This window comes from Ustilago hordei (genome assembly GCF_900519145.1).
Source record: "Ustilago hordei strain Uho2 genome assembly, contig: UHO2_contig_15, whole genome shotgun sequence".
Classification (NCBI taxonomy): Eukaryota; Fungi; Basidiomycota; class Ustilaginomycetes; order Ustilaginales; family Ustilaginaceae; genus Ustilago; species Ustilago hordei.
Genome location: NW_024545281.1, coordinates 418,425 through 435,334, shown reverse-complemented (window position 1 = coordinate 435,334; position 16,910 = coordinate 418,425). Strand labels below are relative to the sequence as shown.

General features: G+C 51.5%; 4 protein-coding genes across 4 annotated transcripts; 2 read left to right on the top strand and 2 right to left on the bottom strand.

The window, feature by feature from the left end:
• Window positions 1–93: 93 nt before the first annotated feature.
• On the bottom strand, window positions 94–2,643 carry UHO2_05806 (uncharacterized protein; the record flags this gene model as incomplete). The annotated part of the gene is made up of 1 exon (XM_041558705.1): window positions 94–2,643. The coding sequence occupies one exon, from the start codon at window positions 2,641–2,643 to the stop codon at window positions 94–96; it is 2,550 nt and encodes an 849-aa protein (XP_041414639.1).
• Window positions 2,644–5,518: 2,875 nt separating this feature from the next.
• On the top strand, window positions 5,519–7,447 carry UHO2_05805 (uncharacterized protein; the record flags this gene model as incomplete). Its single annotated transcript, XM_041558704.1, has 1 exon — window positions 5,519–7,447. The coding sequence occupies one exon, from the start codon at window positions 5,519–5,521 to the stop codon at window positions 7,445–7,447; it is 1,929 nt and encodes a 642-aa protein (XP_041414638.1).
• A 940-nt stretch (window positions 7,448–8,387) lies between these two features.
• On the top strand, window positions 8,388–12,941 carry UHO2_05804 (uncharacterized protein; the record flags this gene model as incomplete). Its single annotated transcript, XM_041558703.1, has 1 exon — window positions 8,388–12,941. The coding sequence occupies one exon, from the start codon at window positions 8,388–8,390 to the stop codon at window positions 12,939–12,941; it is 4,554 nt and encodes a 1,517-aa protein (XP_041414637.1).
• A 681-nt stretch (window positions 12,942–13,622) lies between these two features.
• Window positions 13,623–14,732, bottom strand: UHO2_05803 (uncharacterized protein; the record flags this gene model as incomplete). The annotated part of the gene is made up of 1 exon (XM_041558702.1): window positions 13,623–14,732. The coding sequence occupies one exon, from the start codon at window positions 14,730–14,732 to the stop codon at window positions 13,623–13,625; it is 1,110 nt and encodes a 369-aa protein (XP_041414636.1).
• Window positions 14,733–16,910: the final 2,178 nt, after the last annotated feature.

The following is a 16,910-nucleotide window of genomic DNA, read 5'->3' as shown; positions in this document are numbered from 1 at the left end:
AGTATCAAGTCCACTTAGGATGCGAGTAAAATATGGGATCTACCAAGTCATGCTGAGTCATTGACCTTAGAAATGCGCCTGCTGAGGTTGTTGCTACGACAGGGATGACCTGTGCGACCCGTCAATCCCTGCACTACTATTCCCCAACTTGAACGGCGAAGGCCCTGACCTAGGATGGAAAGTAATAGGCTGAGGAGGCATCGAGTAAACGATCCTTAACTCTTCGCAAGCCGTCTTGATCCTTCTCATCAACTTTGTCCTTCGTTCCCACCTAGCACCCCAATCTTGCCAGTTACCTTTATGTTCAAAGGCCACCACCAACTCGACTGCATTCTGCTGTGTGATCGAGTTAAAGTTGAGATCCAATCCACCGCCAAACTCTCGATCGTTCTCTTTCACCCAAGCGCGTAACTTGAGACGGAGCTGTTCGATCGATTCGAGTGAAGTGTCGAACGAAAGTTGGATCATGGTGACTTCCCATTGAGCGCCACTTCGTCGCGAGTTGTAGATGTACTTCTGGGTAGCCAACATCGCATTCGGTGCTACGATCTCGGCGTTGACTGTCGTTCTGAAAGTGGTGGAGAGCAATCCGAACTCTTTGACAAACATCCATTCCTCATCGATGCAGACCAAGTCTCCTACATCGTAAGGGTGAGTGGCAAAGATGAAGATCATACTTTCAAAGATGTTCTTGGCCGAGTTACCAAAGATGAAGGAGAAACCGACAACGAAGGTCGAAAGCGGTACGATGTTGGACACCGCCGAATCGCCGTTAAAGATGAGCAACCAGATGAAGACGACGATGATGAGACCGATGAACATCAACACACCATCCAGCTTGGAAATGGCAGAGGACATATCCTTGAGCGAAGTGGAAAGTGCACGTCGTTCGCGATAGATACGTTGAACGGCTTCACGCATCTCTTCCTTGCTGATATCACCGTTGCGGTCCGCATCGAATAGATTAAATGCCTCACATGCTTCTTCTTCGCTCTTGAAGTAAGGAACAAAATCTTGAGCCACCAGAGTTGACTTGTGATCGGAAAGGTTGGTGAAGAGAAGCTTGGCGAGCTTGCGTGCCGAACGCTGCGAACCGAGCTGGTTGCCCTTGTAGAGCTTGCTGTCCTTCATTGTGGCCATAGCAATGGCGTCGCTGATCTGAGAAGCAATGTTGGTCTTGCGCTCGGCCTTGCGTGTGTGGTGCTCGGAGGGGGTGTGGCTGTGGCTGTGGCTGTGGCTGTGGCTGTTCTCATGGCTGCGATGCATCGAGAAGTGGTGGTGATGACCGCCAGATGGGAGCTTCTCTTCGGACTGTGCAGCTGCGTTGGCATCGGCCTGCTGAGGAGCAGCAAAGTAGCCACCAAGACCATCTCGAGACTGCTTGGCGGCGTGCTGACTGTAAGCCAGCTTGTAGCCGGGAGAGGCAGGTCGACTGCGCATGGGGTTGAAGCGAGCACGGGCACTCTTCTGCATGAGATACTTGGATTCGTGCAGCTTGTCGAGTGCCTTGAGTGCTTTTTGGTTCTGCTCAAGACGGTCCTTAACGGCAGTTTTGTGGAAGTTGATGGCGATAAACTGCAGCGCGACCTTCTCTACGAGCAAGATGATGCTTGTCGCGAAAAGCGCGCGGATGACCATGAAGACGGTACGCCAGTAGCTTGGTCGGGTTGAAGATGAGTACTGAATGGCAAGCACACCACTGAGCGAGATCCAAGCCCAAGTGATGCATAGTACCAGCTTGACATAGAGCGTGGTGGCCATGAATGCTTCGATGTAGGTCTTGACGATCTCGGGTGCTTTGCCGTAGACAGCAATGACGAGCCGGAGCGCGACGGGAGGGAGCCAGTCAACGACAAGGAAGGTACCGCAACTGGCAGCCCAAATGATAGCAATCCAGATACTCCAGACAAGGACCTGAGCACGTGCGGGACTCTGATTATCGGTAACAGTGACGACGATGAATGGAACGAGACAGACAGCAGTACCGATCAAGGCTGCAAGGAAGATACGAACGGGACGAGCAAGACTGATGCAGGCAAGATAGATCTTTCGACCACGCTTGGCACGAGTGACTTTCTTGCTTCTGCCTTTACTCTTTCTTGCTGCATCCTCGTCTTCATCTTGGGCGTCGCTGTCGGTGTCCCAATCAAAGTCTTCGGATTCGTCGGCTGAACTAGCGATGGAGCTGGCACGGCTTGTTCTCCCATTCAAAGCTTCTGCACCGGCAAAAGGTGCCTGAGGTGGCTCAAAGGGGTCGTGATGAGTTGGAAGAGCAATCTTTGTGGGCCGATGATTACGCTCGACAAGCGTATCCTGGTTGGCAGTCCATCCGTTCTTTGTGGTGGCATTCGACGAGTCGCCGTTGCTACCACTGGCGCTGGCGTTGTCGTGGCTAGCGGTGCTGTTGTGAGGATAGAGTGGATAGCCAGCCTGGTTGGCGGGTTCGACAGCCTCATAGTAGCGAGGGTCACTGGCGCGATGGTGATGAAGGATGTGAGCAGGAGGAGGAGGAGGACCTGCGACGGATTCGTCGGATGTTCTGGCTGGGATGGGTTGTGGATGATGACGAGGTGTTTGAATGTCGCTCAATGGGATATCGGCCAGGTCATCGACATCCGCCGTCTTGTATGGAAGCGAGGTCATGGTGTGCTGATGGCTGGAATGAGCTGGAACGGGAAAGCCGATGAATGTTTAAAGTTGTGCGTTGTGAGAGATGGCGTGGGAATCCAACCAACGCTCTAGATCAGCTAGAGCGGCGCCGTGATGTGGTCTATGGTCGGATGAGCCGCGTTAAAAATGAATCTCTATCGAACAAAAGAGATCGGATGTGGACCGATGAGTGATAGTTGCCTGTGTTCTATGGAAGTGTGATGCCTATCGTCGAGGTAGCTTTTCCTACTTTGCAGAAGCAGATGATGCGCCCTTGACGGGATCGTTCCGATGAACTGATGGCAACACCGAAAATCGATCTTGATGGTTGGCAAGAACCCCTTTTTGCTGTGTTGCTGTGTTGCCCGCCAAAAAGAGTGAGTGATTGGCTCGCTTTCGCGGTGTTGAAGAAAGCTGTTTCCTTGTGCTCTGCTGTGCGTGCGTAGCAGTGAAGCAGCCAAGCGTTGTTCAGTGTGATTGATTGCAAAGAGGTTGCTGTTGGCAAAATTCAAAAAATATAAAAATATAAAAAAAATATAAAAAAAAATATATATAAAAAAGCAAAATCAACCCATCATGTGCACACACACACACACACACACACATGTGATTTTAGAGCGAAGGGTCAAGACGAGCGGAAAAAGGGATAGAGAAGCTCGCATGATCACAGCCCCCTTTTTTCTCTTTCTGTCTCGATGAGGCACATGCGATCAAGGCGGATCAGTGTTACAGTAGCCACCTTGCTTCTTTGGAGAGAGGCTTGGAAGTCGGCGCTCTTCCGAAGCGGTGGAAAGTAGTCGAAGCTTGTTGAAAATCAAAGTTGTCAAGCGACTCGTCCGCAGTGTGCTGTGCTTGTGCATAATGAGAAGAGTGAGTGAAGCATCAGGGGTTTGCAGCACAGCATGGCTCTAGCAAGATTTCAACATTCATCCTTGGCACGGAAGCCTCAGCCAAACTTGGTGCTCATCGAGAGGACTTGAGAACGCTGGCAAAGAAAAGTTCAGAATGCAGCTTCGGCGTCTTTGAAGGGTTGAATTGATACATGTCAATGTTGAAGATTACGATCCAGTGCGACGCTAAAGGATGACGCGGAGCCGATCTGATCGGAGATCAGGCAGAGCCGATCCGGTTAGATGACTGATCTGATCAGAGATCGAGCTGAGCCGATCTCACCAGGGATCGGGTGCAACACAGTCCCGCTCGTTGCCATGGTAGATCATTAAGTAGGAGTACTGCCACCTTTGGTAGTTGCCATGCTAATGTATATATAACAAGCCGAGAGCACTAGGCTCTCGCCACATTCCTTTAGTCAATTGAGTATACATGTTTCTGTCTTTTAGCAGCAGTGACATCGTACTTAGACTCTCCCCGATCGCCAGTATCGGGACCAAAACGTCTTCACTTTTCAACAGTCAAAGGTGTCTTGCTCGTAAAATCACCGACAAGCTCTCACACGGCCGGATCGGAGTAGAGCTTTTAAATTGTGAGATCGGTGGATGCTCAATGACGTCAGCGCTGGACGTCAAAAGCTCATGATCAACCAAATGCCGTCGAAGGATGATGTCGCTTTGAAAGCCAGAGCGGGCGTGTATGTAGAGCAAAGCTGAGAACGAAGGATACGGTGGTCGGAATGACGATTTTGGGGTGCGCTCTGTTGCACACCTCGTCATCTGCCCACGGTCGTCATCTGCCCATGGTCGTCATCTGCCCATGGTCTTGGCTAGGCTAACTTGGAAGAAGTGCTTCGGGGCATCGAATCGAGTGACGCCAAGAGCTCGGCATTGGCCGCCTTGCCAAATGCGAAAAGTGTAGCTGATCAGCCTCGGATCGCCGCTGTGCTTCCGGTGGTGGTGGCATCGATCGCTGTGCAGGAATTGCGGGTAAAGGTGCTTTCTTGCAAGAATCTTGATAGGTGGAGCTTGCCGGAATCCGAAACGTCGTAAGAAGTCGACATCCGAGCTTTGTCGGGCTTCCCCCCGTCTGCCCCTCGGCGGCGATTTCAAATGACCGCCTCGTCACGGTGCAAGCTGAAGCAACCAGCGGAAAGACAGCAGAAAGGGTGATGTGATGATGCAGCGGATGCCGAGGATTGGAGCTCTACATTCCACTGAGCCTCGACAGAAGCATGTTCCTGAGTGAGAAGCAGCAAGAGATGATTGGCTCTGTGTCGAGAAACAGGAGGCCCCCCCACTTGGACAGACACAGGAGGCAGTCGGCTTTTCCTATTTCCCCCTTACCTAGAAAAATACAGTAATTGCCGCACTCTCTCTTTCTCTCTCGCTTGGCTCCATTAGGTTCGCCGTAAAATTGATTTCTCTTTCTTGCTCCCTCCTCCTCATCGACATTGACAGCAGCATCAGCAAGCAGCTCAGTGGTCTCTGCTCCCTCTTTGCACGCACCTCGACTTTCATGCACCACACTCACCGCACAGCTGTGCTTCGACACCTTGACCTCCTCACTACGACAGATCTCTTGGACTAGAGGATTTACAGGCGCACACCACCATCACGAGCACTTTTTCGTCTTGGTAGCTCCTCGCGCCTCTTGGCAACTCTCACTCGCAACAGCGCAAACTCCGCAAACTGCGGTATAGGTGCCTTTGTCTATCCTGGAGGAATCGCCTGCACGCACATTTTCATGTCGAGCCGCTGAAACAGCACTTTTCAACCTTGCGACCAACTCGCATTTTCCTCGTCATCCTCTCTCACTCGGATTCAGGCTAAACTCAATAGACAGCTCCATCTGGCAATCCGACCAGAGACACTTCTCGACCTGAGACACTTCTACACGACCCTACTTTGAGAGGCAAAACGGATTATACACGCATCACTTCCACCACCGCTTTGCAACCTTTTTCTAGCACAACAAGATGGGTCGCAAGAAGATCAAGATCCAGCCCATCAAGGAGGATCGCAACCGATCCGTCACTTACCTCAAGCGCAAAGCCGGCCTCTTCAAGAAAGCGCACGAGCTGGCTGTCTTGACCGACTCGCAAGTCGCAGTCATCGTCTTTGGCCACAATGGCAAACTCGCCGAGTTCTGCTCTACCGACATTGATCTCCTTCTGTTGCGCTACACTGAATACGAAGGCCCGGCAGAACGAAAAGGACCGCAGCATTACTTGCACCTTGACAAGGATTCCGACGATAACGACGGCGACAACGGCGACAACGGCGACAACGGCGACAACGGCGACAACGACACTGCCAGCCGTGATGGGCCAGACGATGATTTTCATTTCGGCGGTCACAGTGGTGCCAATGGCCGAGGTCCCAGCGCAAGTGGAGCCAATGGCAGCCACGCTAGAAGAGTGACTGGCGTTAAGCGCAAAGCTGAACCTCTTTCCCCACAGCGCAACAACCGCACACTTGGCTCGAATCGCATGCTTGCAGCACAAGATCTGGGCGCATTTGATGTCGCACCCTCAGCCAAGCAAACTGTCAATGCAGCCATCCGACACAAGAGCCAGGTTCGTTCGGGAGGTAACATGGCTGCAGCATCGAGCCAGTTGGCCTCGCAGGGCATGTTTGATCCACTCTCATTCGGTCAGCCTTGGATGCCTGCGGCAGGTGGAATGCAGCACAACATCGTTGGCGGTGCTATGGGCGGCATGGGCCCATCCATGTCTTCTTCATCCGGCTACTTTGGTGCAGGCAGTAGTATGCCCGGTCAAGCTCAAGCAGGTTCCTCTTCCTTCAACCCGACTAGAGCACAGTCGATTGCTAACATGTCCATCCCGATGCCTTCCAACGACCGACTGCCCATCTTTGTCTCTCCCACCACCCCTGGCTTTGGATTGACGCCCGGTGGAACCGTGACGACGCCTGGCGGACGACGGTTCAGCTTTTCCGATGTAATGACCCGTGGATCAGACGGATCGATGCTGCAACGACCCGTGACGGCCAACTCGTTCTTGACGCCCAGCTTTTTCAATAACGAGGTGTTTGGCATGTCTGCAACTCCACCCGCGGTCGCAGGTGAAATCAGCTCAATCTCGCCGAGTGTCACCCCGCAGCCTCCACCGCAAGGCGCGACCATGGACCGTCAGGCAACTCTGCAGCCGGCTGGAGGCAACGCTTCTTCTGCGCTAGAAACATCTCCAACGCCTTTACCTGATCCTCGCCAAAGTGCACAGCTCATGTCACGGCCAGCTTCAACCGGTGTAGCACCGACATACAACGAAGCAAGGTATACAGCAGCACCGAGTGCATCGCTTGCGTCAAGCTCGACCCTAGCATCACCAGCGCATATCACTCGGCCCTTGACAGCGTTGGCGAATCTGGAGGCACCAGCATCGGCTACACATCTGGTCCCACCGGCTGCAGGATTTCCTGGACCATTAGGAGGCCCAGAACTGCATGCTAGCTCAGCTTCACCGATGCCTCCTCACGTATCATCAATTCAAGCTGTACCCAACGCTTCGTTCACCGCAAGCTCGTACCCCTCTGCCGCTGCTGATCTCAAAGCCTCATCAACACCACTCAGCTCTGCAACACCGGAATTGATACAGAATCGTGTCAAGGCAGCTTCTGTATCACATCCAGGTCCAGGTGCCAGCGCCTCAAGATCATCCATATCAACCGACGAGGAAACACCACCTGGCAACAACTTCGTCCCCGATAGCACCAGCGGCAGCAGTGACAAGCTAGACCCCAACACAGCATGGCTTGGCATGGCTCAAACGGCCCGAGACGCAAAAACTGGCCAAGCATCGCTCATACAACCAGTAGCCATCAACGCAGCGCAAACAATAGCATCTGTACCCTTCGATCTGAGCTTTGCCAACACTGGAACATGAACATCATTCACCACTCAAAACTGTATTTTTATTGGACCTCCCAGCATCCACCTCCCGCGCTCCGTTAAAGCAGCTTTTCCTCACAACCATACACGTATCTCCCGTGACGAAAGCTGTCTTCCATCCTGAGGGTCGACAAACAAAGCTATTCTTCTTCCTTCCACTTTTGTTTGGAAGCACTTTTTGACTAAGCTGTACTATTAGAATCTCTGGATTTCGGATTCGGTTGCTATAATACTACTAGATTCTTCACCATCTCTATGTTTCTTTTGCGCCATGTGAGAGAGAGAGAGAGAGAGAGAGAGAGTGTGTGTGTGTGTGTGTGTGTGTGTGTGTGTGTGTGTGTGTGTGTGACGTGGTGTGGCGTTGGTGGGTGGGGGTGTGGTGGTGGAGGATTTGGTCAAGTCAAGTGGAGCAAACAGAGACAAGCGAGAATCAAGTTTTCGGATCGCGATGAGCTGCATGAGGAATCGGAAATTGGAAGCTTGGAACGCGCGCACGGGCTCAGAGCGCGTGTTGGCTTGTGCTCCAGCTCAGCTGCTTGCTTCTGTCCTTCGTTCTCGTTACAACCACCTTCCATCGCAGCAAAAGAAGCAAGAGCTCTACGACAAAGATCAGTCCGCATTCACTCGGTCAAGTCAGGCTGGTGGATAGGGGTGTGAAGAAAGCTGATACGTTCGGCGAGGTCAACCTTCCTGCCTTGGATCGTTTCTGTTGCAGCGACAGCGACTTCTGCACAGCATACGGCCTTTTTACGTCCATCTCTTTCGACTGACGACCAACGCAACCGCATTCAAGAGCCATCTGTGCTCAAGGCTCACCGATCGCTACCTTCATTCCCAAAGGCACTCGCTCTACGCATCACTACCACCACCCCATCCACAAAGTAGCTTTGTATCGAGGGAGCAACCTTGCGCTTGCCCCCTTTCGATCGACCATCATGGCGTCCCAACCTCGTCGCAGTCGCAGCACGATTCAGCGGCTGTGGCTGCTCCCCTTTCTCCTCTCTCTTCTCCTCGCCATATTTCTCTTACCATCTGGCACTTTTGCTGCCTCCCCCTCCGTTTCCATATCTCGTTTCCCCCACCTCCCATCAAAAATAACCTACTTCCCCGACTCGCCCGTATGTCTCTACCACGACGCTACCACCCTTACCGTCCATATCTCTCTCGATGAGGGCAAATCCTTCACTCCTATTTCCTCCCCTTCATCGCACGGAAAAGCCTCTATCCTAGTCCCACACCCCTACGACCCCAAAACAGCATTCATCCTCTCCCGCGAGACAACTCACTGGCGAACCTCTGACCGAGGTAAAACTTGGCAAGAATTCCTAACCCCCCATCCACCAGCTACCCGTGCCGGGGCGCCCATGGAGTTTCACGCAGACCCCAAGCATTGGGACTGGGTGATTTTCACCGGTAAAAAATGCTCAATGTGGACGCCTTGGGGAGGGAGAATTTGTCATGATGAAGCGTATTATACCAAAGATGGATTTGCGACCAATCCGGATAGACTTTTGGAGTTTGTTATGCATTGCAATTGGGCCAAAGCTACGCCGGAGATGGAAACCGCTCCTGAGGCGATGGAACGGATCTTCTGCATTGCTTGGGAGGATGCGAGGGAGGAAAGAAGGAGCGTTTTAGTGAGCAAGTGGGGAAAGAGGGATGGAGGACCAGCAAGTGGGGCAACCCGTTTATTCCAAAGTGATGATTTCTTCAAGAGCAAGAAGATGGTGGAATTGGATATGGGAAGAAACGCAAAGCAGTTTGCTGGGTTGGGTCCCTCCAAGCGGTTCCTAGTAACGGCGCTGAGAGATTCTCAGGGATCTAGCTCGAAAGCTGGAACAGAAATGGCATTGTTCGTCACTCGAGACGGGGTGAAATGGGACAAAGCCAAATTCCCACACGGTTCGGAGCTAAGGGAGAATGCGTATACGGTAGTCGACTCAACAGACCATTCAATTATGATCGATGTCGTGGATTCAATTTACGATAACACCGGTGTCCTTTTCACCAGCGACAGTACCGGAACTCAATTCGTCGAGAGTCTCCGCGGAACCAGACGCACACCGACCGGGTTGGTGGACTTCGAACACTTGGTCAAGATTGATGGTGTTGGGATTGCCAATACGCAAGACAACGATGGGGAAGGGCAAGTAAGGACTGTGATTACTTTTGATGATGGCAGTAGCTGGCATACTATCCCCCCTCCCACCGTTGATAGTGAAGGGAAGAAGATCGATTGTGATCCCAAAGATACCAAAAACTGCGCTCTTCACCTCTGGTCAGTGAGTGGCAAGACTAATGTTGGAAAACTCTTCTCTTCCATCGCTCCAGGTTTCGTTATGGGCGTAGGAACAGTGGGTAAAGGGCTAAAGAACTATGATGAATGCGACACGTTCCTAAGCGTGGATGCGGGCAGAACGTGGAGAATGGTCAGTAAAGATGCGCATAAGTTTGAATTCGGCGATCAAGGCTCAGTGCTGGTCATTGTCGATGATGAAGATGTGACCGATCACGTCTCGTATTCTTCTGATTTCGGGAAAAGTTGGCAGAAGCTGAACCTCGACTTAAAGATTCGTGCCAAGGTACTAACCACCATCCCCGACAGCACCTCCCTGAAGTTCCTCTTGGTGGGAAGCCAAACCCGAACCCAAGCGGGGGGTAAAGATAGGAATGTAGCCATCTTTTTGGATTTCGCAACCATGAAAAAGCGCAAGTGTGGAGAAGGGGATATGGAGAAATGGTATGCTCAAGCGAAAGAAGAAGGAAGTTGTCTCATGGGGCATAAGCAATGGTATAAGCGGAGAAAGGCAGATGCGGATTGTTTTGTGATGGATAAATTCCATGATCCTGAAGGCAAGGAGGATGTTTGTGCTTGTAGGGACGAGGATTACGAGTGCGATTTTGGATTCGCGCGTGATTCTAAAGGCGAATGCGTACCGACAGGGAACGAGCATATTCCGGAAGGTGCTTGTGTGGATCCTAACGATACGTATCTCGCTTCGTCCGGCTATAGAAAGGTTCCCGGAAACACATGCGATCCTAGCAAAGGAGTAAGGAAAGACGAAAAGACAAGCAAGTCTTGCAGCGGGAAAAACTTGCCTCAAGCAGGAAAAATCCTGCATAAAAGCTTCACCTTCCCAAGTACGGTCGCAGATAAGATGTACTTCCCCGACTCATCCAGCGTCCTTGTCCAACTCGCAGACGGCACGGCGTGGCATTCGCTAAACGACGGGTATTCTTGGAAACAGCTCGTCTCTGACGGAGCCCCCTCATCTCCCGAAGATCGATTCCTAACAATGGCGCTGCACGCATACGACAATAAGCGAGGCTACCTCGTCACCGCCGGCCAGAGAGTGTATTACACAACGAACCAAGGTGCGAGTTGGGAATGGTTCACCGCACCGCTTCCTGCGAATGGCTTAGGGGCTGCCATTCTAGATTTTCATCCCGATAAGTCGGATTGGTTGATATGGACAGGGAGCAGGGATTGCACTTTTAGCATCGGCAAGGATTGTCATGCGGAAGCGTGGTACTCTGACAGCAACGGGAGAAAGTGGGAGAAAGTGGAGACGTATGTTAGGACGTGCTCTTGGGGGAGGGATAAGAAGTTAAAGATGGATCCAAGGACGATCTTTTGCGAGAGCTACACGGATAAACAGGGGAATCAGAGGGAGTTCACCGCTTCGAATCGGCTGCAGTTGATAAGAGGCGACGAATTCTATCGAAAGAAAACGAGGGTGTTTGATGCGATCGTAGGATTTGCTGTTTTCCAACAGTACCTGGTAGTAGCAGAATATGTAACTTCAGGTACCTCACCCAGTCTTCGCCTGCAGGTCTCTTTGAACGGACGAGACTTTGCTGAAATCCACTTCCCACCCGGCATGGAGCTAGGCACACGCGCATATACCGTCCTCGACTCGGTGACAGATGCGATCTTCTTACATTTCACAACGCACTCCGAAACAGGGTCGGAATGGGGAACTCTGCTCAAATCGAACTCGAACGGAACGTTTTACGCCCAATCGCTCGACTTCGTGAATAGGAACGAAAAAGGTTTTGTCGATTTCGAAAAGATGCTCGGTCTCGATGGTGTCGCCATTGTCAATGTGGTAAACAATCCGGACGATGCCAGTGTTTCGAGGCACAAAGATCTGGTGACGAGGATAACGCATAATGACGGAGGGAGGTGGAAAGCTTTGGTTCCTCCAGCTAGGGATGTTTATGGTCAGCCATACGAGTGTAACCAGGTAGGATGTGATTTGCATTTGCACGGCTTTACCGAGAGAGATGACCCGAAGGATACGTACAGCAGTCCGTCGGCGGTGGGGTTGATGATGGGAGTGGGTAATGTGGGCAGGAAGCTAGCACCGTATAGGGACTCGGATACGTTTTTGACGCGAGATGGGGGTTTTACGTGGGAGGAAGTGCACAAAGATGCTCATAAGTGGGAATTCGGTGATCAAGGGTCGATTATTGTTCTTGTCAATGACGAGCAGGCGACCGACACGGTGCTGTACTCTCTTAACGAGGGTGTGACATGGGAGAGCTATAGCTTTGGAGAAAAGATGCGCATCTCACAAATCCTCACGGTGCCGGAAGACACCCATCGACGATTCATCCTTCTCGGCATACCTTCTGGATCAGCAACAAAGACGGTTGCGATCTACCTCGATTTCTCAGCTCTCGAATCGCGCAAATGCGTGCTCGACTCAGCTCATCCCGAAAAAGACGACTTCGAACTCTGGTCTCCTTCCGAAGAACGCGCTGAACAGTGTCTCTTCGGTCGTCAAACTTACTATTACAGACGCAAACGTAGAGCGGACTGTTATGTCGGGGAGAAAATCATCCAGCCTCATTCGGTGACTCGAAACTGCGCCTGCACGGAAGCTGACTTTGAATGCGAATTCAACCACTACCGCGATGCTACGGGTAAATGCGTGCTCTACCCTGGAGTTTCACCCCTATCCACCGACGAAGCGGGACAATGTTGGGCGGCGGACAATGATGGATACTGGTACGAAAGAACCAATGTTCGCAAGATCCCCTACTCGACCTGCACAGGCGGAGTGAGGCCGGATAGGGGCACAAAGCATGTTTGTCCGAACAACCTCGCTGGGCACGGCTTGTTTTGGTGGGCTTCGCTGATTTTGTGCCCCTTCGGTCTAGCGGGTCTGGTCGGGTACTGGTGGGTTCAGAAAGCGAATCGCACCGGAACACTGGGGACAGGTAGGATTCGGTTGCCGGATAGCTCGAATAGGTTGTATCGTGCGGATTCGGAAGTGGCACAGAATCTGGCGAGCGTGCCGAGGTTCGTGCTGGGTCTGGCAAGTGCAGCGTTTGCAAGGGTGAGCGAGGTAGCGGGCGAGCTGCCGTTCCTGAGAGGGAGGCTGGGAAGGTCACGTGGAAGCTATGGTGGCTATAGACAGGTTTATGCGGACGAAGATGCCAGTATGTTGCCTGATTTTGAGGAGGAGGAGTTGGATAGGTGATTCGATTCCAGCAGAGGAGTGAGAATCCGCTCTTACACGCACAGCAGCATGAGTATACGCCTGTCAACTACCACCAAGATGGCGTGTGTAGCACAAATGAACTGAACAATCGAATCTATCGATGTTTCCATCAGGTTCTCGCATGAGCCGGAGCCCGTTTGGCTTCTTGATCCGTATGGGCTGCCTCTTCCAGATCTGTCTGTTTGTGCAACGATTCACGTGCAACGACGCGAGCTGAACTTCGAGCTTCCATTGTACTCGACCTGATATTGCCGACGGAATGCTTTTCGAGCAGACTTGATCAAGCATCAAGCGTCGCAAGATAGTCAACTTCTGTGCGCCACACTCAGAAGGGACAGTGGCTAAAGCCTTGACCAAATCTTGCACGCTCTTTGCGCTTCTCTGCCCTGCGCCGAGATCGCCTAATCGAACCGTCGGAACTCAATGTGACTCATCTGACAGCCTTTTTCTATGCATGCGATTGTGTGGGAAAGATCAAAGTCGCTACATCAGTTTGAACCGCTTCGACTTTGATTGCAAGATGAGTTGAACCGCAGCCCGAGATTCTATGACAAGGGGACAACAGCCAGATGTCAGAGCAGAAGAAGGAAGAAAGGAGAGGGCAGATGACCTAGCAGATCACGGACAGCTCGTAGCGTCGATGACTGGCACGAAGCTCTGTCATCCAGGCAATCTGATCAGGCGAGATAAAGCCATGATTCTCTCCTGACCACGTTCGAACTTGGTGAGTGGTTTAATAGAGACCTGCATAGGTTGGCTTGTCATGCCAGGATTATCCACCAATACTTTGTATGCAACTCTGCGTCCATGATCTGTCATTTTGTATACGCGGAAGCGTCCGTGTTGCTGCAGTGCCGCCACCATTTCATTTATCGGAGCGTCAGATTTAAACCGCGGATAGTCTCGCAGTGGAATACGCGACTTCAGTCTGTCGTTGGAATTATCATTGAGTTGGATAGGCTTGCCCCAGATTATAGATGCGATTTCTTGGCCGTATTTCTGCTTGGCGGCCAGATAGTGGCCACGAGCCATGTAAAGTTCTTGCTCCTTAACTTCTTCAAACATCTCGTCTGTGTTGGGTTTGAAGACTATGGGTAGCTTTTCGTTTTCGAAGTAGTAAACTTCATGCGGGGGGATGCGGGTGGCAGTGAACAATTGGCCGATATTTTCAGAGTCTTGGCTGAGGATGGGCTTTCCATTGAAATGTGGTAGGTGTTCGATGTTTTCCGGAGGAGGCTGCATGGAAAGTTGAGATCGGAACAAATTCCGAACATGATGCAGAATAGGATCAAGTTCGAAGAGCCGAACCACCTTCTGTCTATCTGGAAACTCTATTTGTTCGATGCGATTTCCGGATTTGTCCACGACCAATTGGAACAGTCTCGCATTGTTATTGGAGACATCGACAATTCCAACAAATTTAAAGTCTTTGATGGCCTGTTGGACCGTTCCAATGGGAGTGTCAATGGAGTACAAGGGAGCTCTTACTTGAGATTGTTCGTCATGGCTACTGTGGTCCAAGAAAAGTTTTCCGTGATAAAAGGGGACTTTTTCATAAATATCGTGTGTCCCTTGGGGGAACCGGCTGAGATCGTTCAAACTATTGATGGTTTCGACATTGAGGTTTTTCTGGTATTCTTTGAGACGATATTGGGGTCTAGTCGAGGTACTCGCCTCGTCGCCAACGGCAGTGATGCAGCTTGGAAGCAGGATGAGCGCAGTGACGATAGCTGCGACAAAGCCGATTCGGAACATGCCGGATAGCTTCATTGCGATCATATTCCCTTGCGACCTCGATGGGAAGAGATAGAAGATTTGAGTGGTGAAGGAAAGCTTCGAAAAGAGGAGTGAGAGGAAGTGTGAATGTCTATTATATGTACTCTATTGGAAGCTGTGAGAACCGACTCTAGGCGGGGGTTCGGCTCAAGGAGGCAAAGTAACAACCAGACAAGCCTCCTTCTTGGTTCCCAAACTGTCGAGCAATAGGGATCGTTGACCCACCTTCATCTAAAGCACCCATGACGAGCCTGCGAACGTCGACTTTACCTCGGTGCCCACGCAGTTGGTGGAAACAAGATACCTCATCTTACTGCTCAATGAATTTGCATCGCCCACGCAGTTGGTGGAGACAAGATACCTCATCTTACTGCTCAATGAATTTGCATCGCCCACGCAGTTGGTGGAAACAAGATACCTCATCTTGCTGCTCAGTGAATTTGCATCGCGCCGGCGACGGCTGGCCAGAGGAATGTGATGTCCAAGTCGATAACGTGCACAAGGAAGGCACTTAGGCTGCCACTGAGGTGAGGGTCGTTTGTGCTAGTGCAGCGCAGAGACATGTACACCGCCCACGCTTGGGCAAACTGCGAACGTCGGGAAGTAGGCGGAGGAAAGTTTTGGAGGAGGAGGCGACGGCGACAGGCCCCTCACCGTCAACCGCACCCAACTGTCATCAACACCTCGGTCACCGCCAACACAGCTCCCACTCGATTGGACGAACAGGCCGACACAATCTCCCAACTGGCCGTGTCGATTTCTGAACTCCATCACCTCGTTCTGGCCCTGCGACACGACCTCTGCACATCTAACCCACCACCGACCACCGTTCCCTCTTCGTCGCCACCTGCACCTGCCCCACCCACCGCCCCGACTCCCACAGCGGCGCTAGCCCTCCGGTGAGTTGCAACTCCGACGACTCTTCCCGTGGATCTCCAAGCAAGTGGCCCGGATCCACCGGGTTCAACCGAGACACCGATAAAGCGAAGTCGTGGATGAGCGAGCGGTATGCATATGGAATGCATAAGGTTGCCATAGCAACGACTCGGGAGTAATGCAGAAGGCAACAACTTAGGGGTACTACAGGAAGTGACTCATATCATCCTAACATGTTCGGAGACGGTACTAAACAAGGGAAGGTATATATTGTTGGAAAATTTAACTCGCATCGACACTTATCGGGAGATATCAGTCCAAGTACGGTGTTGAAGCTTTTGAACTAAAACACTATACTATATTGACATAAGGGAAGAACGTAGCGGTAGCCTCAAGCTCTCCGCTTATTAGCTATATGCATTGTGGTTTGTGACTGTCTGTGTGAACATCCCACCTAATGACCATGTATGAAAACGGATGGGTCCCAGCGGCCCTCGATCTCCATCGTGTGGGCCCGCCCGATCTCCGATCAGATCGACTCTCCCCGATCAGTCGTCAGATCGCGCTCTGCTGGATCGTTATCTCCAGCATATATATGCTCACATAGTCACAACTCATCATAGAAATGTCACAACGTGTGTCTCATACGCCTGTGGTAAGGGAGCCTGATCGTGGCTCCAAGACAGTGCATTACATCTTGTTATCTTCAATTATCGCCCTTGACGACGCGTGAAAATTGTTGGAAAAGTAGGCCGAGAAATTGAGGTGAAAAACAAATAAAAAACAAGAATGTAAAATTGCCTAACTTGACTGAGCGTTGATCACGTGCCCCTTGGCTCACCGTTGAAAATTGCGCATCTATCCATTCGCACGATAATTTTCCTTTTGCTTGGCGAGAAGAAATGGAAAGCTCGCGTCGCGTTCGCGTCTTGTTGCTAAAAATACCCTGATCCACATTTACCGGATGCAGCGGACATGTAAAGCAAGCTTCGCTGTCGTTCGGATGATGTAGCGAGTCTGTACATGTATGGATTTTGGCGAGTTGAAACCGAGGGAAGGGCAGACCCAAGAAAGCCAAATCGTCGAAAGAAGGAGCTTTCAAAACAATGCAAGAGATCTGTGGCTGCGACAAGCGGCTGTGTCGATTGAGTCGGGCCAAGGAGGGGAATATGAGGAAGGCAGGAGCAGGGATGGTGTGAAGAGAAGCTGTCAGAGAGGCCAAGACTGAAGCGGGGGATGGTGTGGAAATGGACGGCGACATCATTGTGCATATCGCTCCATGCTTTTATTCAAGCC